This window comes from Phocoena phocoena, chromosome 20, assembly GCF_963924675.1.
Source record: "Phocoena phocoena chromosome 20, mPhoPho1.1, whole genome shotgun sequence".
In the NCBI taxonomy this organism is placed as follows: domain Eukaryota; kingdom Metazoa; phylum Chordata; class Mammalia; order Artiodactyla; family Phocoenidae; genus Phocoena; species Phocoena phocoena.
Window position 1 is genome coordinate 31,919,134 of NC_089238.1, and position 21,491 is coordinate 31,940,624.

Consider the following 21,491-nt stretch of genomic DNA (forward strand, 5'->3'; position numbering starts at 1 on the left):
TATTGGTCACTGATCTTGTCATATTTTTATTAGTTTGTCCTTCTTCCCTAATCCCATTGTCCTTTTTACCACCCACCTCCAAATATCAGTAGGTAATCATTCTACTGAATTTAAGGTATGTTCTTCCAATATGCCTGGCATATGTTTGTCTATGTCTGTATAGGAAGTTTATAAATATTGTTTTGTGTATGATTTTAAAATTTTACATAACACAGAAGTCTCTTTGGTTTTAACTTCTCTCAACATTATATTTGAGACCTATAAAGCTACAACTGCTTCTGACTGCTACAGAGTATTCCTCTGTATGCTCAAAATTACTATATTTTGTTATCATATAATCTGGTGACAGTCACTTAGGTCACTACTTCCAAATTTTTTGTTCCTACAAATAACATTGCAGCAAATAACCTTATATGCACCTGTGTAATAATTTCTCTAGCATTGTTGAGTATATGCATACGTAATTTCATTATTGCCAGATTGCCCCAGAGCAACGTTTGTATCAGTTAGTTATATCATTTAAGACAATTCTTTTAAATAAGAATTTTCCCTTATTATGAAAAGGCGCAGGATGTGTCAAACACCGGCACCTAATGAGTACCTGAAATGAATTTAGTAATTCGCATATTGCAAGGTTATTCTGAGGATTAAAAGATTGAAGACAATAGTTTTTGTTTTTCTTTTTTTTCACAGTGAAACAGAGAGCCACGATATGTAAACAAATAAGCAGTGAATATACTCGTTAAATAATTAGATTATCATTGTTTGATGGGAAATATTTCATTCATTATTAAAAGTTCCCCTAGGGTCCCTGGTGGCGCAGTGGATGAGAGTCCGCCTGACGATGTAGGGGACACGGGTTCGTGCCCTGGTCCGGGAAGATCCCACATGCCACGGAGCGGCTGGGCCCATTAGCCATGGCTGCTGAGCCTGTGTGTCCGGAGCCTGTGTTCCGCAATGGGAGAGGCCACAACAGTGAGAGGCCCACATACAGCAAAAAAAAAAAAAAAAAAAAGTTCCCCTAAAGCACCTCTTTGGATTCCTGAGATCACAGTTTGAAAGTCCACTGAATTAAGGGGAAAATGCCATTTTAGAGCAGTGACTAGAAGATTAAGTAGCTTAAGTTTGGTTTCTTTTTCTTCTAACACCATTTTATGAAGTTTAAGCACATAGTGATATTTACCAGAAGAACACTTAAAAATGAAGATGTTACGTAGGCCCTTGCTTCTGTAAGTCTTCATTTGGGATTGTCATCTCCCTTCCTGGTGATTCTTTGAGGTACATGTGAGGAAGATGATGTTGGCCTCCCTGGCTTGTCTCTATTGGCATTGGGCCACTAGAGGTAAAGCTGAAAGTGGGCTCTGGGCTCCAGTATTAGTCCCATGCTTTGACTTCAGGCTACATGGTGGTCCTTTCATGTGCCCTTGTGCCCATTTTATTTGTGGGCCATCGTAGACAGTAACCTTGGAAATGAGCACATGTGGTGTGCGTTTGTCCTTATAGATTATAGCTCTGGTTGTCTCCTCCGTCTCTTTCTCTACGCTCACTAATGTACATTTCTTTCTCTTCCTACCCCCACACTTCCAGTTTGAACTTTTATTTGAAATTGTCATTTCTTATTTCTTCAAGTTTGATGTCTTGAATGTTTGTTTTTCAGTGATCAGGAACCTCCTTATTCAATGATTACATTGCACGAAATGGCAGAAACAGGTATTTTTAAAGTTTTTTAAAATACTTCCTAATTAATGATCATGAAGAAGTGTAGCCACTTTTTTTTTTTTTAATAAAAGACTTCAAAAATACTTAACACATATGATGAAGAAAAGACCCCCTAGTCTATGGAAATTTTCTTGTATAAGGACAATAATTAATAAGCACGGTATTGTATCCTGAGTATATGCTGCATATTTCAGTAATGGTTTTATCTCACTAAAATTATTAAAATAAAATTATTTTTGGCATTGACAGATCTTCGACTATAACTCTTCTAGAATGGGGAGGATAACTTTTTTGTCCCTCAATTTCCTAAATGTCATTCTGAAAATAGAGCCAGCTGTTTCAGATACTTAATCTTCTCAGTTAACTCCTATGTCATAAATAAGATGCTGGAAACTATTTAATCATAATTTGAGAACCCAGAACCATAGCTTAAATGTTCTTCAAATAAAGATACCCCCAAATCACCAGAGTCCTGTAAGTTAGGATTCTTTGTCTCTACTGTGATGACTAGCAGTTGATGACCATGTCCATGCCAAATACTAGCTGCTTAAAAGCTATAGGATGTTTCTGTTTTCCAAGAGTGTTTCTATTTTAATGTGAAGTCATCTTGTGTTGTAAGTTATATGTTCACATTTTTAAAATATGGCTCCATCGTATAATCGTCTTGATTTGCTCCTAGATGAAGGATGGTTGGACGTTGTCCAGTCTTTAATTAGAGTTATTCCATTGGAAGATCCACTGGGACCAGCTGTTATAACATTATTACTAGATGAATGTCCATTGCCCACTAAAGTAAGTTAATACTTATCGTTTATGAAACTGACATCTCCGCTTAAACACAGGATGAATGACCACAAAGAACATTTGATATAATGCATTTCTTTTTATATATTTTGGGTCTGTTTTATTTAATGTTAATTTCATTATGTAAACTTGTTTTTTATTACTAATAAATTGCTACATCCTCTTTCTGTCAATAGCTTACTCTAAAACTTTAGTTTAAAATTTTTAAAATGTTAAAAATGGAAGCATTTATATCTGAAATGGCAATCTTTGAAACTAGAAAAGAATGTTCAGTTGCTGAGCTGATTTTATCTCTCTCCAAACAATTTCCTCATAACAAAAGTTTTTTAAACATTTTCTATTAAGAGAAAACACTGTTATACCAAAAGTACTTTTGAGTCTTAAACATATTAAATATTGGCATAACTTTGATTATCCCTTATGTAGAATGAAAGTATCTAACTTTCATTGCCTTATTCCATATGATCTGTGGAATCCTTTATTAAAAATTTTGGACTCTGGCATCTTTCATTTGTTTAAAGCCTCAGACATTTGGGCCTAACATGGAAAACATGGACAGAGGGAAAAGTCTTTGGCCTTGTCACTGGTGAATTGACCTTTGCCTAGTCTTTTAAAGTCTTTGCCTTTAAAATTCTGGTGATATTTGTTCTTGATTGATGAAAAAAAAATTTGTAAGAAACTTTTTACTTTAGTATCACTAGGCCCTATTGTTATCAATCATACTGGCATTTGGGTGGATTTACTCTGTTTAACGACTCGAGTATATAGCATATATTTGATACAACTGGTACATTTTGAATTAAATGGAATCTAGCAATTCATTTAAGAAAACTTTCAGGTTGATCAAATAATATTTCCCATCAATAATGGTATCCTGGGCTTCCCTGGTGGCGCAGTGGTTGAGAGTCCGCCTGCCGATGCAGGGGACGCAGGTTCGTGCCCCGGTCCGGGAGGATCCCACATGCCGCGGAGCGGCTGGGCCTGTGAGCCATGGCTGCAAAGGCTGTGCGTCCGGAGCCTGTGCTCCGCAACAGGAGAGGCCACACAGTGAGAGGCCCGTGTACCACAAAAAACAAAAATAAATAAATAAATAAATAAAATAAAAATTTTAAAAATAATGGTATCCTGTGACTATATTATATCATTTTTGTATGGTCATTCTGAGTTAATTTAACACATGGTTATTGCTTTTGTGTCAAAGAATTACCTTGAGGAAAAAAAAACCTAAGTAATATATTTATCAAATCCATTTATACATTTTTGTTTTTAGGATGCACTCCAGAAATTGACTGAAATTCTCAACTTAAATGGAGAAGTAGCTTGCCAGGACTCAGGTCATCCTGCCAAACACAGGAACACATCTGCAGTCCTAGGCTGCTTGGCTGAGAAACTAGCAGGTAACTCTGGGAAGCTCCATCAAGGAAGATCTTAAGTTGTTTAACATCAAGGGGAAGATGGCACTGCAGGTCTTTGATCAAACCTGCTTTACCACAAAGAAGTGTCTCTAAAAAAATAAAATAAAATTGAGCAACAGGGTCTAACTGGAAAAAAATTACTCAAGGCCACAGAGGTAAATGCAAACTAATTTAGCTTTGAGGACTTTCAGAGGGAAATTTAAAAGAAAAAGTTTTCCTTATTTGCTTTAAAATTAAAAATAAGAGAAAAGGCTAAGCTCATATGATAAAGATTGTATGTAATATGTAATATACATATACACACACTTTATAAAGTTTAGCTAGGCAATAGAGACATATTTGGTAGGGGAAGAAGAAAAGGAACTTTAAATTGGAGCAATTCCTGAGAAGACAAGCAGATTTTTTACTTGTCTGTGAATGTTACCCATTTTACGAAAGTTAACATCAAAGTATAGGTGAATAACCCAGCTAGTTGCATCATTTATGGTGGAAGAAACAATGGATTAGAAATCAAAACATGGGTATTGGTTCAACCTCTACCATGTGCTCCCCAAGTGCCCTGGAGTAAGTCACTTCAGGAGTGTGTCTCAGGAGTGGGCTCAGTTGCTCAACTGTGAAATGGGGATAGTACTATTCCCTACCTTAAGCAGGAGGCTTGAATAAGATAATGCACATGAGAGTACTTTGTAAAAGAGCTCTACAATTTTATTGGTATTAGTTACAAATTCAAAATAATGTAACACATTTAATTATATCCAGTGTTTGTTGTATTCATCTAGGTCCTGCAAGTATAAGTTTACTTAGCCCAGGAATACTGGAATATTTGCTACAGTGTCTGGTAAGTGAGACATCAAAGCTAGTTATTCTTAGTCATCTGGAATTGTGCATTTTTCTAAAATTGCCCACTTAGCCACTGGCACAGAGAATGGAATCAGCTATAAATTTTATTTGCAGGTGTTTCCTGAGTGTTTATCTATTCCTTCCTGTGTTTAAAAAAAAGTAAGGGCAGGATAGGAATTTATTGCAAGCAAAAACAGCTGAGTTGGTCTGGTATTAAATTTAGTCATAAGATAGGTGCTATGATTGGCTTTTTTTGTGTGTGTCCTTAGAGTCTGCCAAATGGTAGTAGGAACCTCCGCAGTGGAAACAAAATTACACGGCATTCCAACAGGAAACTGTGAGGTCAGATTCCCAGTGTATATAAACCTCTGTTCCCCCATCCCTCCCACCATTACTGCTCTTAAAACTATTGTTGAGTATTTGATATATCGTCTGTGAAGCTTGTGGTTTGCCAAGGCTGTGCTATCGGATCTCTCACACTGCTTGACTGCAGTCTTGACTGGTCTGTGTTTTTTAAAGTTATTTTTCAGGGCTACTGTGCATTGGCCTTTTTTCAAACTCTGAAAGACCCTTTTTTTCAGGACCTATATGAAAGGTACTTAAAACGCTTAACACTATGCTAAGTAAGCACTGTAGGGGTATAGAAGTAGTCTAACAGTCCTTCGCCCTCAAGCAGTTTCCTGGTTAGGGGAACAAAACTACTCAGACAAGATTATTAGTTTCCATTTTATGACAGGATACGATCAAGGGCAAAATAGCTTCCTTCGGACCAAGTGCCAAGGGTTCTGAGAAGGTGGTTGGGAGGTGGGAGAAACGGGTGGAGGGGGCTGGGAGTCATGGGAGGCAGACTTCCTGATGAAGGTGGGACCTCAGCTGGGTCACACCACAGGGCTAGGATTTGTTTGTGCACACAGGAGGAAGAAATGGGTTTCTTGGCTAAGGGCACATCACCGGCAGAAGCCCAGAGCCAGAAATGGCCATGTTCCCAGCCTATTACAGAGAATTATCTGATCAGAAGACAGTGTTCAGAGACAGGAGGACATAGACTTAGTAGCCAGGTGGGGAGGGCTCAGGGCCTGAAAAACCAGACAGAGGGAATGAGGATGGATGTGGCCAAGAAGCAGGGTGCTAAACAGGCTTTGCAGCAGGGAAGGGCAATGGTTACATGAGCTCTGCAGAACCCAGTTGGGCAGCAGAAAAGTGAGTGGAAATCATCTGTTCTAGAGCTCTTTTGCAGGCACCTAGCATAGCTGTGGGGAAGGATGGCTGTGAGAAGATATGATGTTAAGCAGTTAGACCTTCCTTCAAATGTGAACACATGTGACATGAACTTAAATGTAACTGAAAGAGCTCACTTGTTGCTCTATCCCACCTACCATCAGCATTTGTAGAATTCCTTTCAGAGAACAGGTTGAAAATGAAGCCATAAGTTGTTAATTTCATTATTTATAATTTTGGAACTTGGTAGTGATGAATGGCTCCTTTTAGGGTTCTGAATAAAAAGCCATTTTTAGCTATATTTCTGGGCTTCTGTTTGGCTTGCTTAAAGGAATATAAGAATCAGCATGATTTTATTTAACAAAGCTTTAATATATAAATGATACTAAGTAAAATAACATAGTACATTTAATAAGATACTTTTGAAATTTCCATATCTATAAATGAACACAGTAACTTCAAGAAAATAATATGTTTTAAGAGACTCTATCTTGGTTTATTAATAACAATATTAGCAAATGGATAATCATGGACTTGAATGAGTAAAACTTGTCCTACGGCTCCAAAAAAAAATCTAGCACACATTGGGTAAGAAGAGGAAATTGATAACTTGCCACCTCTGCAGGGCAATGATTTTTTTTTTTTTTTTTTTTTTTTACCTTTTGTTGTCTTTCAGAAATTACAGTCCCACCCCACAGTCATGCTTTTTGCACTTATCGCACTGGAAAAGTTTGCACAGACAAGTAGGTATAGTGACTTCTTACATTAATGATCTATATCGCTTGTTAAAAATCTTATTTTTCGTAGTTACTGGATGAGCTGATGCTTTTGAACCCCATCAAACATGCATACATTCTGGAGAATTCCCTGGTGGCCTGGTGGTTAGGATTCTGGGCGTTCACTGCCGTGGCCCCAGGTTCAATCCCCGGTTGGGGAACTAAGGTCCCTCAAGCCGTGTGGCACAGCCAAATAAATAGATAAGAAGCATGCATACATTCTGATTTGTCTGGGTAAACATCTCAAAGCCAGTAAGATGTAACAGTGACAAAGGCAAGAGTTTTCTCACCTAAAGAATCAAAACTTAATGGTTCTGAAGAACCTAGGGGCAGGACAGGAATAAAGACGCAAACATAGAGAATGGACTTGAGGACACGGGGAGGGGAAGGGTAAGCTGGGACAGTGAGAGAGTGGCATGGACATATATATACTACCAAATGTAAAACAGATAGCTAGTGGGAAGCAGCCACATAACACAGGGAGATCAGCTTGATGCTTTGTGACCACCTAGAGGGGTGGGGTAGGGAGGGTGGGAGGGAGACGCAAGAGGGAGGGGATGTGGGGATATATGTATACGTATAGCTGATTCAATTTGTTATACAGCAGAAACTGACACACCATTGTAAAGCAATTATACTCCAATAAAGATGTTAAAAAAGAAATATATATATATATATATAAAGAATCAAAACTTGGTGACCGTGATTACCCACTTTTTATAGCTAAAAATTTAGTGATCATATTGCTACTTTCTAGAAAATAGAGCTCTTGGGCTTTGTCATTATTATAGTTTCCAGATTCTCTAATTGTCTCTCCTCACTCTTTCCCTCCATTAATCTACCCAGCAAATCATCCTACTCTTTCATGGTTAATTTAAGGTTTATGTCTTCCCAACAGGTGAAAATAAATTGACTATATCTGAATCCAGTATTAGTGACCGGCTTGTCACGTTAGAGTCCTGGGCTGATGATCCTGATTATCTGAAACGTCAAGTTGGTTTCTGTGCCCAGTGGAGCTTAGACAATCTCTGTAAGTAGGAGTTGTCCTTCATTAAAATGCCTGTTTTCATTTCCAAATCCACTTCTTAAATAGGATCACAGGTCTTTATTTTGTGACAGTGAGTGTGAGTTTTTCCATATAAGGTCCTCTACTGGTGGGTTGGCTATATTCTAGCAGTAAAGTAAAGAGTCTAGGGACTCTTCAGACTATTAGATGGAATGCTTCTAATTGCAGCACTCTCCTGTTCAAAAACTTTTATTGGTCCCCTGTTTCCTCCTGCATCCAGGCCATTAATCAGATGCCACTGTCTAATCAACTCTTTCCAACACAAACTCTTCTCACTGTCCTACAAGCAGTTCCCAATCATTCCTACCCCTGGGCATGTTCCCCTCACTTGGAATTCCCTCTTTACTCTTTTCTTTGTCCCAACTTTGCTCTTCAAAACTCAAGTCATGTCTTACCTATACCATGAGAGTTGCTCCCAACTTTTCTTTTTCTCCTCCAAGAGCTGCAAGAACTAAAACTATATTACTGCTCTATCCTCACTCCCCCTCCCACAGGTAGCACTGTGCTAAAGCACAGTTGGACGTGTGACCCCTCTGCTCCCTACTGCAGCATTATGGGGAGTAGCTCAGTGCCCAGCCTGTGTAGTGCCAGTTAAAGAATAATTCTGAAAAAGTACCATTTGGATTTTGCTGCATGCAAAATAATGACTATAGGGAACAGAAATATAAACCTAGCAGTGCTGCCTTTACTAGTATTTGCTTAATTAATCTTCATATGGCAGTGTAGCAGCAAAGTTAAGGTTATAAGTCTACCAATTCTGCCATTTATGAGCACCTCCACTTCTTAACTAGAATGGCAACTAGCAATGACAGTAGCTTTTTTCTCCACAACAGCCTGCCTTAGAAATGTGCCCACTTTTTCTTTTGCAGTTTTAAAAGAAGGTAGGCAGCTGACCTATGAGAAAGTGGACTTGAATAGCATTAAGGCCATGCTAAATAGCAACGATGTCAGCGAGTACCTGAAGATCTCACCTCATGGCTTGGAGGTAAAGCTTCCATAGACGGACCATTCTGGGGAGAAAATCTTGTCCTCATTTTCCTGCCCTGGTTCTGAACAAAAGCAATCCTTGCAAAATAGATGGAAATTTTCTACATACGCAAAGAGTGTTTAGAGGTAGAAGTGGTGGGAGAGAGCGTGTTTGGGATATTATTTACTCTTTCATATCTAACATGGTCCTATACATATAGTACATGCTATAATGTTTATTGACTGGTTTAAATATGTCTGATTTTCATCTCTGCCATTTTATGCAGTTAAAGGTACAAAGACTAGTGTTTCTAAAAGAGGCCCTTCCTTTTTTTGTTGTTGTTGTTGTTGTTGTTTTGTTTTGTTTTTTTTTGCGGTATGCGGGCCTCTCACTGTTGTGGCCTCTCCCGTTGCGGAGTACAGGCTCCGGACGCGCAGGCCCAGCGGCCATGGCCCACGGGCCCAGCTGCTCCGTGGCACGTGGGATCTTCTTGGACCGGGGCACGAACCCGTGTCCCCTGCATCGGCAGGTGAACTCTCAACCACTGCGCCACCAGGGAAGCCCGGCCCTTCCTTTTTTAAATCCCTGTATAACCAATTGTATTCAGTCTAGAGCTTCACCTTCTCCCTTTATGTTGAAAATGTTGCTGATTTGGAGGTGAAGGTTAATGAAAGAGCCGCTTATATACAGGAAGGTACCGTTAGGCACTAGACATGTCAAGATTAAAGAGCCGTTGAAGAATGGCTGCAAATAGGTTCTTTGATCTTACATCTTTTTACCAAATGCTTTACATAGTTTTCTGCTTCAGATTATTTTTAGGTACTCCATCTAATACACTTCAGTATCCTTCTCTCCCTCATCTCCCTCCCTAACAAGTACAATGTTTATGCATTTGGAAAAGATTCTACTATAAGAGCAAAGCTCTGTAAGTACTTAAAAATGAAGCCAGTAGCCTTCACTAATTCTTACTTTGAGGTCTTCCAATCCTTTCAACCTGGAACTCCCTGGAAATTAAACTATAAAATAGAGTGTCCTTCCTTCGGTTTTATACTTTTTGTCACTGAGAATGCACAGGGAAGAAGACAGTAGTCCACCAGGAGCTTTAACGAGGAAGAATAGATTCTACCTTCTGAGCCGTCAGTTATCTCTGGTGGTCTTCAGGCATTGATGGTGGACTGCCATGCTCTTTGATTTTGCCAGGCTCGCTGTGATGCCTCTTCTTTTGAAAGTGTGCGCTGCACCTTTTGTGTGGATGCTGGGGTGTGGTACTACGAAGTAACAGTGGTCACTTCTGGTGTCATGCAGATCGGCTGGGCCACACGAGACAGCAAGTTTCTCAATCATGTGAGTACCTTGGACACCTGTGTGGAGGAGAGCAGCAGCAGTTTTTTGGCGAGTGGGTGGCAGATACTCATTTTTCAGATAGTTTTGCACAATAATCGTTCCTTGGGCTGAATCACATGGTGCCAAATCCCTAACAGTGGTTTTCTAAACTGATTTAGAACTAGGAAAACACAGGTGAAATTGCCCGTCAGCTGTTTTTTTCCCTTCAAGTTTTAAGTTCATGTTAATCTTCCACCCAGAGTTTAGATGTGCTCTTTTTCCTCTTTTTTTTTTAAAAATTAATTAATTTATTTTGTTTTTGGCTGCATTGGGTCTTTGTTGCTGCGCATGGGCTTTTCTCTAGTTGCAGCGGGGGGGGGGGCGCTACTCTTCGTTGGGGTGGCTCCTCTTGCTGTGGAGCACAGGCTCTAGGTGTGTGGGCTTCAGTAGTTGTGGCACACGGGCTTCAGTAGTTGTGGCGCACAGGCTTCAATAGTTGTGGCTTGCAGGCTGTAGAGCGCAGGCTCAGTAGCTGTGGTGCGCAGGCTTAGTTGCTCCGCGGCATGTGGGATCTTCCCGGACCAGGGCTCGAACCCATGTCCCCTGCACTGGCAGGCGGATTCTTGACCACTGTGCCACCAGGGAAGCCCCTATTTTTCTTTTTAGGCTCTGCTCCAGTGCCAGCCACATGTTTGGCTCAATTTTTATATTGGGTCCAGTGATGGTTTTTACCTTGCGTTTAAGCTTTAGGAACTTCGTTGGAATTCTGTTCCTTTCATAAAATACTAAATGTTGTCTTGACTCCTCTTACTTTACTTTTACCTTGTAATTAGTAGGCACATTTGTTTTCAGTATTCAGTATTTATCTTTTGCTATACAAAGCTGTAATTTATAAGGGAAAATTAAGTCCACTAGAGGAAGCAGAATTGGGCTGCCTCTACCTGGGTGTGAGAGGTTGGGGTTCTTCGCTTTCCTACAAATGTTAATTTCTTGTCACTTTATACCCTTCTAATGCCCAACCCAATCGGCTTTCCTCTCATAGTCATATTATAAGCTGTTTGGAATTAATCCAGTTTTGATCAGGAATATTTTGTGAACATATGGTTTTTACCCTTTGAGCTGGGAAAAGTCCCTTAGATTTTTTTTTTATGTTAATCTAAATACTAGCCTCCCATCCCATATGTAAGGTCCTGGGATGGGTTTTAGAAGTGATCCAACAAAATCAAACTAAACTTGCCTGCCATACAGCTAGTTTCTAAAGTGCCCTTTCAACAATGCTGTACAGCATCCTGGAATTGTTCATGGCATTTTACTAAACTCCTTGCTGGAAAGAGACAAATTGGAGGAAGAGGGCCCAGGGAGAGGTCAGGTCTGGATTTTTGTCCAGGATGGAAAACTGGACCCCAGTCTGCCATTGCTTTGTTGGGAACCTTCCCTGATGCAGCGCCTCCTAGTCCTCTAGGCCTTAATCAAAACCTGGAAGAATGGGGCTTTTTTTGTGACACCATGTAGTCAGAAGTAAGTGGGTCTGGAGAACAATGCCAGTTAGTCTTTTAGTGCCCAACTTGGGCACTAATTTAAAGAAGACAGTATCAGTTACACTGACAGCCTGCCCCAAATGATGTCAAGATGATTTTTTAGGAGTTAAAAAAAAAAATCTTAATTTCCAGAGCACCTTCATTTTAGAGCCTATCATCCGATTCCCACAACAGTTTTTACTGTCACAGTTTCCATTTCACAGATGAGAAAACTGAGACTAAGACTGGGACAAAAAGAAACTAGGACTAGAATTCAGTCCCTTTCCTATTCTACAATAGTTGTGTTCTTTGCATTTGAAAATGGGGAGAGTCTCAGAGAAGTAGCTAGTCTCATTTGGAAGTAAAGATTTGTTTGGGAACTAGAAGAAATGTGGAATCCTCTCGGGAGAAAGCTTCGATATAAAATGTGCCTCTCCTAATTTGGCAGCACACTACAGGTCTGAGTGTAGTATAGTTGAGACTGAATGTTGCAGATTGTTTTTTTTTAGTGGCCAATGAAGCTGGATCATTTTATCTGACGGGTGAAACTAATTTCTGCCATATAGTTGCAAAAACTTTGGCTTCTCAAGTTAAGAGGCTTAACATACTATCTTCCTACCCTCCAGATTGCTTGATAGACTTAATTTCTTTCTTTAAAAAACAAAAATGAAACATTTTTCCCTGATTCAAGTACTGGTTGGTTAGAAATTGGTGAAGTCTGATGTATCTTTCCCCAAATGTAGGATTTTAATGATGTTGCCATACTTAACTTTGCTTCACATGGACATTGTTCTGGTGATTCTGAATCCTTTTGCCTGTACAGATAGAGTGTGGTTTTATGGAATAAGTCATTCCTAGAATACATGCAGTTTCTAAAACTTTGAATCTGTTCATAGACTTATTTTAACTCCTACTGCTTGGGCTTCGGTTTTGAAAAGATGGTCAAAGTGTTGGGCTTGGACATAGATCATTAGTCTGAGAAGCTAAAGGATAGTTCTTGTTCAGGTCACTTAGAGAATAGTTATCTTGTATATATTTATGGGGGTTTGGGAGGAGCAAGTCTCCAAGGGTGCATTTTGACTTATCTAAAATATCTTTTGCCTTTTCATGAGCATCTACCATGTGACAGGTCTTTCACATACTTATCTCTAATCTTTTTGAGAGTTTGGGAAGGTATTATTCTCCCATTTAGAGATGAGAATGAAGTTCAAAGAAATTAATTTAGAAACTTGCCCAAAGTCACCTAGCCTCCAACTGCTGGCGAAGAATTCAAACCCTGGTCGAGGCAGCCCGTGCTTCTTTCCCTGTTGAAGCCTCTTGCCATGGAGAAAATGACTCTGCTATCTTAAACAGAAAAAGAATGACTTGGAAGCCTATTGGGGGCTCCCAGACTATTGAGGGGTTTGAGAACCAGACAGGCTCCAAGGCAGCATCAGAGGCTAAGACACAGGAAGTACAACAGCCAGTGTTTTAGGGACCAGGATGCCAACACTGCTGCCACAAAGGTCCTAACCATTCCTCCACGTGGGGTCACAGACACTAGGTGTCTGATGGGAGGGTCCAGTTGGCCAAGGTCACATCTTACCCCTCCATCTCCAGAGCAGGAGGCAGGACATTGTATCTTCATTACATTCCCCATAGCAGGAAGTGGTAGGGATACTGGACAGCAGAAGAAAGGATGGTGTCCACCACATAGGGAAGGAGTCAATATATTCCGTAAACAACAAACTATGGATAAATGCTTTTTTGTTGTTTGTTTTTATTAATGTTGCCATTACTAAAGTATACGGGACCAGAACATACAGATCAAAATAATCACCCCAAGTACCAAGCTAGCTACACTGTTCTCTCATTTGTCTGCCTCAGCTGATGCAGACCATAGTTATAGTTCTGCTGGGAATGTTTTCACGTTGAAAGAAGGTGTAGTACATCTGGACTGCTCTTTGGTATGTGAGCTCAAAGGGCTTTTTAAAGTGTATCTCTGCTTAGCAGAGACACCTACTTCTTAGCCTGTAGAAGTTGATCTGTGGTTAAAACGATTAGAGTTCCCCCTCTGTCTCCAAATGCCACTTTACTGTGAAATTCATCCAGGCATAGAAGACATTGCATGGTAAAGTCTGCTCTTAACCAATTCTTGGTGGCTGGGAATCTTCTAGGAATTTCTTTCAAGTGTTCAGTGGAGGACTTCCTAGGACATTAGAAAGGAAAGATAGAAAAGAATTGCTTGCCTTTTGCCTATGCCCCAACACTCCACAAATAAAAAGTAAGTTTTTACTTATTTGTTCAGGCTTTGAAAGGAATAGCAAGGTGTTTTTTCTAATAGACTGGTGAATATCTTCTCGGCCTTACGCTGAGAACTTATGCAAGTTCATTTAACTCTTGAGTAGTCTGAATAGTGCATTCAGAAGCTAATTCAGAAGCCTCACTTTGGAGAACACTCATCCGAATTCAGTATGTTGTGGCCGAGTAGTCAAGAGGCATCTTGGAGCCCTTTTTCCAATCTATCTCCTCACTGCCTTGTCGCATAGAATAAGCAGACCATCACCAGGATCTGAGATCTTACTTGGATTCAGCCCACATTTTCAATGCCTTTCTCCACTATAATCTTTCACCATTGAGCCTTAAAGATAGCAGTTGTCTGATCTGCATGTTTCCTCTGTATTTTCTATTTTCTTCTTATAAGTGCTCAAAATAATTTCTTAAGATCCCACCTCCCCTTTTATGTTAACAATAAAATAATTGTGAAATAATTAAAAGGCAGTAACTAACAAAAGAAGCTGCCAAGGACCTGTGTGATGTTCAAATATCTCAGAATACCTATTAGCTGATTACCCACTATAACCTTCTGTTGTCTCCAGTTTTGAAATCTCTGAGCATGTGGGTGTTTTGAAGTGTACTACATGAAAGAAAGGTGTTTGCCCACACCAGCCTTGGAATCAGAAAATTCCAGGGCCCAAACTTGACTTTTTTAGTAACATGTCCTTGGGCAAGCTGGTTGACTTCTCTGAGCCTTATTTCCTCTTAAGATGGAATATAATACCACCAGCCTCAAGGTGGTTCATGAGAATTAAATGAACTGACAGACGTGAAACTTGGGAAAAATTTGTTGGTGAAGTCACACTCTATTCTGACTCTATGTCAGAATTTTGGTATCTTCCAAGAACTGTAGGCTCTCTCCCTTCATCCAAAAAGCTTAGAATTCTAGCCACCAGGTTAATGGAACACAGCAGGCAGAACCTTGCTAATCTTCTGGGCCCTCTCCCCTCCAGGAAGGCTACGGCATTGGGGACGACGAATACTCCTGTGCATACGATGGCTGCAGGCAGCTGATTTGGTACAACGCCAGAAGTAAGCCTCACCAACACCCCTGCTGGAAAGAAGGTATTCATTCCTCTTCATCATGAATTTGTTAATTAGGTTAAGACATCTGGTTATGATGAGGCGTTTATTATGTTAGGCTTTAAAATCTTTTAATGGAAAAAGAGTAAATGTGAAAAGGGATATTAGCTTTTGTATCCCCTACCATAGATGTGAACCGTACTCCTGATATTCACCTCTGATGGAGCCCTTCCTTTAGCAAAACATTTCAGACTATAAAATTCTTAATTTAGTGGGAAAATGATCATGTTAAAATTAATATGAATTCTAGTTTCCTCTCTGGGTATATGTCTTAAATCAAAGCAGCCGTGGAGATATTGAGGACACTGAAATTGTAATGGCAGTAAAATAAGGTTATTTTCAGAGAATTGGCACTATTCAGGGGACACATTCCGGGGCTCTCTAGGGCAGCTTTTAAAGATGACCTGAGTACTGTTAGCCTCAAAAACTTCTGCCCAGCCTCATTTCTCCAGACATCAGGCTCAGGATGCTGCAGGGCCAGGACTCTCAATCAAGGCTTTAGGATTTTAGCAAGAATATATCTTATCAACAGCATGATCTTTTTTGCCCAATTCAGTTTTTTTTTCCAACTGCTTTGCAATATTCAATGCCCTAGACCCATGAAAACATTTATTAATGAAAGATTCAAACAGCATAGTTAGAGCCACAGTTGATTTGTTAAACACTTATACCAAAAAATTTAAGGTGAGTGTTTACCCCCAACTAAATACAGTGAAAACAGGGCTTCCCTGCTTTAGCACCACTGCACCGGAGGGTAGTATTCTCAAGGGGCCTCCTGGTGCACTGCCTTGTTCTGAAGATATAGAGTCATATGGTAGGGAATGGAACCTCCGGAAAAATTTTATTCCCAGCATTGGAGCTAGATGGGGGATATAGCCCAGCTTCTTCTCCAAGCTGCCCTCTCTCTGTTTCCTGCCACAATCAGCATTATAGATGTAAACTGAATTTTCAGGCATGCTAAGAGAGCAGGAATTTGACCCTTGCTGTGAGGGGACAGCTTCTCAATTAACAGTGTGGAAAGGAAAAAACCTGCAAAGCCCACATAAGCCCTCATTTTAAGGGTTTGCAGGTTAAAGGAACATAATACTTCTTCATTTTTTTAAAAAATACTTTTCTAATATTTTTTTGTTGTCGTTATAAATTTATTTATTTATTTTTGTCTGTGTTGGGTCTTCGTTGCTGCGCACAGGCTTTCTCTAGTTGCGGTGAGCAGGGGCTACTCTTTGTTGCAGTGCGCAGCCTTCTCATTGTGGTGGCTCCTCTTGTTGCGGAGCACAGGCTCTAAGCACATGGGCTTCAGTAGTTATGGCTTGCGGGCTCTAGACCACAGACTCAGTAGTTGTGGCACACTGGTTTAGTTGCTCTGCAGCATGTGGGATCTTCCCTGACCAGAGATCGAACCCATGTCCCCTGCATTGGCAGGCGGATTCTTAACCACTGCGCCACCAGGGAAGTCCCAACACTTCTTCATTTAACAAAGCATAAGATAGAGGTACTGTCTGCAAAGACTGTCTTGTTTGTTTTTTAAATGATTTTTTAAAAGATTTCTTAAGTTTATTATAAAATTTGGAAAATAGGGGTAAAAAGCAAAGTGAAACCAAAATCTCATGTAATTCCTCCATCCAAAGATTTCTTTAAAACACAATCTGGTGTGTATATATAGATATGTATTTTTTTATTAATTTACCTTTAAAATTTTTTTTAAATTTTTATTAGAGTATAGTTGATTTACAAGGTTGTGTTAGTTTCAGATGTACAGCAAAGCAAATCAGTTATACATATGCATATATCCACTCTTTTTTAGATTCTTTTCCCATATAGGCCATTAGAGAGTACTGAGTAGAGTTCCCTGTGCTATACAGTAGGTCCTTATTAGTTATCTATTTTATATATAGTAGTGTGTATGTGTCAATCCCAATCTCCCAATTTGTCCCTCCCCCGCCCTTAACCCCTGGTAACCATAAGTTTGTTTTCTACATCTATAACTCTATTTCTGTTTTATAGATAAGTTCATTTGTACCCTTACTTTAGACTCCACATATAAGTGATATCGTGTGATATTTGTCTTTCTCTGTCTGACTTACATCACTCAGTATGACAATCTCTGGGTCCATCCATGTTGCTGCAAATGGCATTATTTCATTCTATTTTATGGCTGAGTAATATTACATTGTATATATGCACCACATCTTTTTTATCCATTCCTCTGTTGATGGACATTTAGGTTGTTTCCATGTCCTGACTATTGTAAATAGAGCTGCAGTGAACATTGGGATGCATGTATCTTCTCAAATTATGGTTTTCTCCTGATATATGCCCAGGAGTGGGATTGCTGGATCATATGGTAGCTCATTTTTAGTTTTTTAAGGAACCTCCATACCGTTCTTCATAGTGCCTGTACCAATTTACATTCCCACCAAAAGTGTAGGAAGATTCCCTTTTCTCCCCACCCTCTCCAACATTTATTGTTTGTATATTTTTTGATGATGGCCATTCTAACTGGTGTGAGTTCTTACTTCATTGTAGTTTTGATTTGCATTTCTCTAATAATTAGTGATGTTGAGCTTTTTTTTTTTTTTTTTGCGGTACACGGGCCTCTCACTGTTGTGGCCTCTCCCGTTGCGGAGCACAGGCTCCGGACGCACAGGCTCAGCGGCCATGGCTCACGGGCCCAGCCGCTCCGCGGTATGTGGGATCATCCCGGACCGGGACAGAAACCCGTGTCCCCTGCATTGGCAGGCGGACTCTCAACCACTGCACCACCAGGGAAGCCCAAAGCATCTTTTCATGTGCTTTTTAGCCATATGTATGTCTTCTTTGGAGAAATGTCTATTTAGATCTTCCACCCATTTTTTAATTGGGTTGTTTTGTTTTTTTGATATTGAGCTGCATGAGCTGTTTGTATATTTCGGAGATTAATCCCTTGTTGGTTGCTTTGTTTGCAAATATTTTCTCCCATTCTGAGGGTTGTCTTTTCATTTTGTTTATGGTTTCCTTTGCTGTGCAAGAGCTTTAAGTTTAATTAGGTCCCGTTTGTTTGTTTTTATTTTCATTACTCTAGGAGGTGGATCAAAAAAGATCTTGCTGCGATTTATGTGAAAAAGTGTTCTGCCTATGTTTTCCCCTAAGAGTTTTATAGTATCCGGCATTACATTTAGGTCTTTAATCCATTTTGAGTTTATTTTTGTGTATGGTGTATATTTTTTGTTGTTACACTTACTATGCCTTGAACAGCTTTCCAGGTTATTAAATAACATTGTTTTTAATGGCTTTTCAATATTCCATCATATAATAGTACTATATTAATCAATGCCTCAAGGTTGGAAGTTACATTTTTGCCTTTTAAAATTATTATTATAAAAAAATTATAAACTATTCTGGATTTTCTCAGGATAAATCCTTAGAAGTGAATCTTCTCTGGCAAAGGGTATACAGAATTTCAAGGCCTTTGCCATATATTGCCAGATTTTCCTCCAGTACCACTGAGGGTCAGTTTCTTGTCATTACTTTATAATTTCATGTATTTGTCTTTGACAATTTATTTATTTATTTATTTTTATAAACTTATTTTTTATTTATTTATTTTTGGCTGCATTGGGTCTTTTTTGCTGCGTTCGGGCTTTCTCTAGTTGCGGTGAGCGGGGGCTACTCTTCATTGTTGTGCGTGCACTTCTCATTGCGAAGGCTTCCCTGTTGCAGAGCAAAGGCTCTAGGTGTACAGGCTTCAGTAGTTGTGGCACGTGGGCTCTTCCCAAACCAGGGATCGAACCCGTATCCCCTGCGTTGGCAGACAGATTCTTAACCACTGTGCCACCAGGGAAGTCCCTTTGACATTTTAAAAAGTAAAAACTTGGGCTTCCCTGGTGGCGCAGTGGTTGAGAGTCCGCCTGCTGATGCAGGGCACATGGGTTCGTGCCGTGGTCCGGGAGGATCCTACATGCCACGGAACAGCTGGACCCATGAGCCATGGCCGCTGGGACTGCGCGTCCGGAGCCTGTGCTCCGCGGCGGGAGAGGCCACAGCAGTGAGAGGCCCACATACCGCAAAAAAAAAAAAAAGCAAAAACTTTATGAGTGGGGCTTCCCTGGTGGCGCAGTGGTTGGGAGTCCGCCTGCCGATGCAGGGGACATGGGTTTGTGCCCCGGTCCGGGAAGATCCTACACGCCGCAGAGCGGCTGGGCCCGTGAGCCATGGCCGCTGAGCCTGCGCGTCCGGAGCACCGCAAAAAAAAAAAAAAAAAACTTTATGAGTGAATATGAATGCTTTAAAAAAAAAAACATGTTTGGGGGCAGTTGTTAGGTCAGACAGTTTTGTTTTGTTTTTTTGGCTGTGCCTCACAACTTTCAGGATCTCAGTTCCCAGACCAGGGATTCACTGCCCTTGCCCTCGGCAGTGAAAGCACAGAGTCCTAACCACTGGACTGCCGGGGAATTCCCTCTCAGAGAGTTTTAACTCTCACCAGAGAGGCAAAAAAGTTCATGATTTTGATCTTACCATATTTTACTGATCCCCAAATGCACATTTTCCCCACATTTTCACATCTTTGAAATTGGGATGCATCTTACAATTGATGACTTTTCATAGATTAATTGGCAGCATTTTCCTCTTAATGGTACATCCAAATATTGATGTAAATGGCTCAGATCAGTTGCAGAAGAAGCAAAAACGATGAATATGTTGACTACAGGGCTATAAAAACAGACTTAATACAGTGACATTAAAACCCTGAGACAGCAGAATCTCCATATCCTAACAGTGTTTCACTTTATCCTCTAGGAGACACAGTAGGATTTCTGTTAGATTTGAATGAAAAGCAAATGATTTTCTTTTTAAATGGCAACCAGCTGCCTCCTGAGAAGCAAGTCTTTTCATCTACTGTGTAAGTACCTTCTCTCAGTCAAAAATTTGAGCAGATGCATGGCATGTACTTTTCTCCAGAAAAAAAAAAAACAAAAAAACTTTGTCCGTTTATGTAGTCAGTTGTGATGAGAAATCACTGTATTTCAAGTAATTGGAGACCCATTTGATCTTACCTAAAACCCTCCCAGAGTTTGATATAGAAAAGTAAGAGCAGGATGTTCTCTGGTTCACAGTCCTGTCTAGGTTAATCAACAGAATGTCACCCTTCTTTCTGCTTGGGTATGACCTATTCCCATTTTCTGAACACCACTTTGTGTAAGAGCTTTACTTCGTTTTTATGAATTCTCTTGACCTCTGTTCATTTTTATTTGTAGATCTGGATTTTTTGCTGCAGCTAGTTTCATGTCATATCAACAATGTGAGTTCAATTTTGGAGCAAAACCATTCAAATATCCACCATCTGTGAAATTTAGCACTTTTAATGACTACGCCTTCCTAACAGCTGAAGAGAAAATCATTTTGCCTAGGTAAGGAATCTGCAGTCAAAGAGACCACACTGGCCATGGCATAGCCAGTGTTGGGCCTTTATGGTCTTAAAGGTATCTATAACATAATGTTGTAATCCTAGCTCCTGTTCTGGCTCAAAACGCAGGTTTGTAACGAGCCCTTCTGCAGTGTACTTCACCTTGGACTCAGTGTCCCAAGGCTTGAGAGTGGTCAGTCAGCAGTTTCCAGATGAACTAGAAAATGTCACACAGTGATGACAGCCCTGCAGTGGCAGAGCCTCCATAATATCTCAGGAACAGAAGGGCCACTTGTATCCCAGCTCAGAGATCTGAAATTCATTCTTAGATCTTCCTTTCACCTTGTCTTGGTGCCTGACAGGGATTCTGAACTTCAGATTCCTCTTAGTGGAAGTGTGAAGTAACACCTTTCTCATCTGTCATACCCCAACCTTTTTTTTTTTATGTAGTCTGTCTTCTTGGATGCGGCCCATAAACAAGTCTGCCTTCTCACACACGCCCTGAAAGGTACAATCGATCCATCTAAGAGTTCCCCTGGAGGCTGGCCTTGGTTAAAAGTGCTTCAGCATTTAGTTAACCACCCCTGCAGAATTAAACTTTCCAAAAGTCAGATGGCAGTAGGCGCCAACTGTCAGAAAGTCTTCTTTTATGGGCAGCTTCTCTTGGTACCACATCACTTTCACGCCCAAAGTGCAGCCTGCCTTGAATAAGAACAGCAGAGTTACAAGCTCGGGCAGTCCTATAATACACTAGACTTTGTTTTTTGTGACAGTGACACCAAGACAGGAGTTGTTGGAGACTGAGTGGCCTCCTTAATGTGAAGGGGTCCTTTTTTACTCATAGAAATAGTATTCTTTTCTGACTTCAGGGTAGGAGATCATGGTCCTGTTTCTATCTGGCATTTTGTAAGTTGTTCTATATTGTAAATCCTCTCTGTCTCTATCTCTTCTTCTATTCATTCTTTTTTTTTTCTTCTTAAACTTTTTATTATGGAAAACTTCAGATACACACAAAAGAAAAAAAAGAATAGTACAATAAAGCACCATGTACCCACCTCTCAGCT

The 21,491-nt window shown here is 40.1% G+C and overlaps 1 protein-coding gene across 1 annotated transcript in view; it reads left to right on the top strand.

Moving 5' to 3' along the window:
• The window catches only part of RSPRY1 (ring finger and SPRY domain containing 1), a 46,958-nt gene that overhangs the window by 17,236 nt on the left and 8,231 nt on the right, over window positions 1–21,491 (top strand). Inside the window, exons 3-13 of the mRNA XM_065898804.1 lie at window positions 1,658–1,710; window positions 2,399–2,511; window positions 3,794–3,920; window positions 4,718–4,776; window positions 6,673–6,739; window positions 7,671–7,802; window positions 8,708–8,823; window positions 10,006–10,149; window positions 14,915–15,026; window positions 19,821–19,923; window positions 20,279–20,431. Coding sequence (XP_065754876.1) covers window positions 1,658–1,710; window positions 2,399–2,511; window positions 3,794–3,920; window positions 4,718–4,776; window positions 6,673–6,739; window positions 7,671–7,802; window positions 8,708–8,823; window positions 10,006–10,149; window positions 14,915–15,026; window positions 19,821–19,923; window positions 20,279–20,431 — 1,179 coding nt within the window. The remainder of the gene's footprint in view (window positions 1–1,657; window positions 1,711–2,398; window positions 2,512–3,793; window positions 3,921–4,717; window positions 4,777–6,672; window positions 6,740–7,670; window positions 7,803–8,707; window positions 8,824–10,005; window positions 10,150–14,914; window positions 15,027–19,820; window positions 19,924–20,278; window positions 20,432–21,491) is intronic.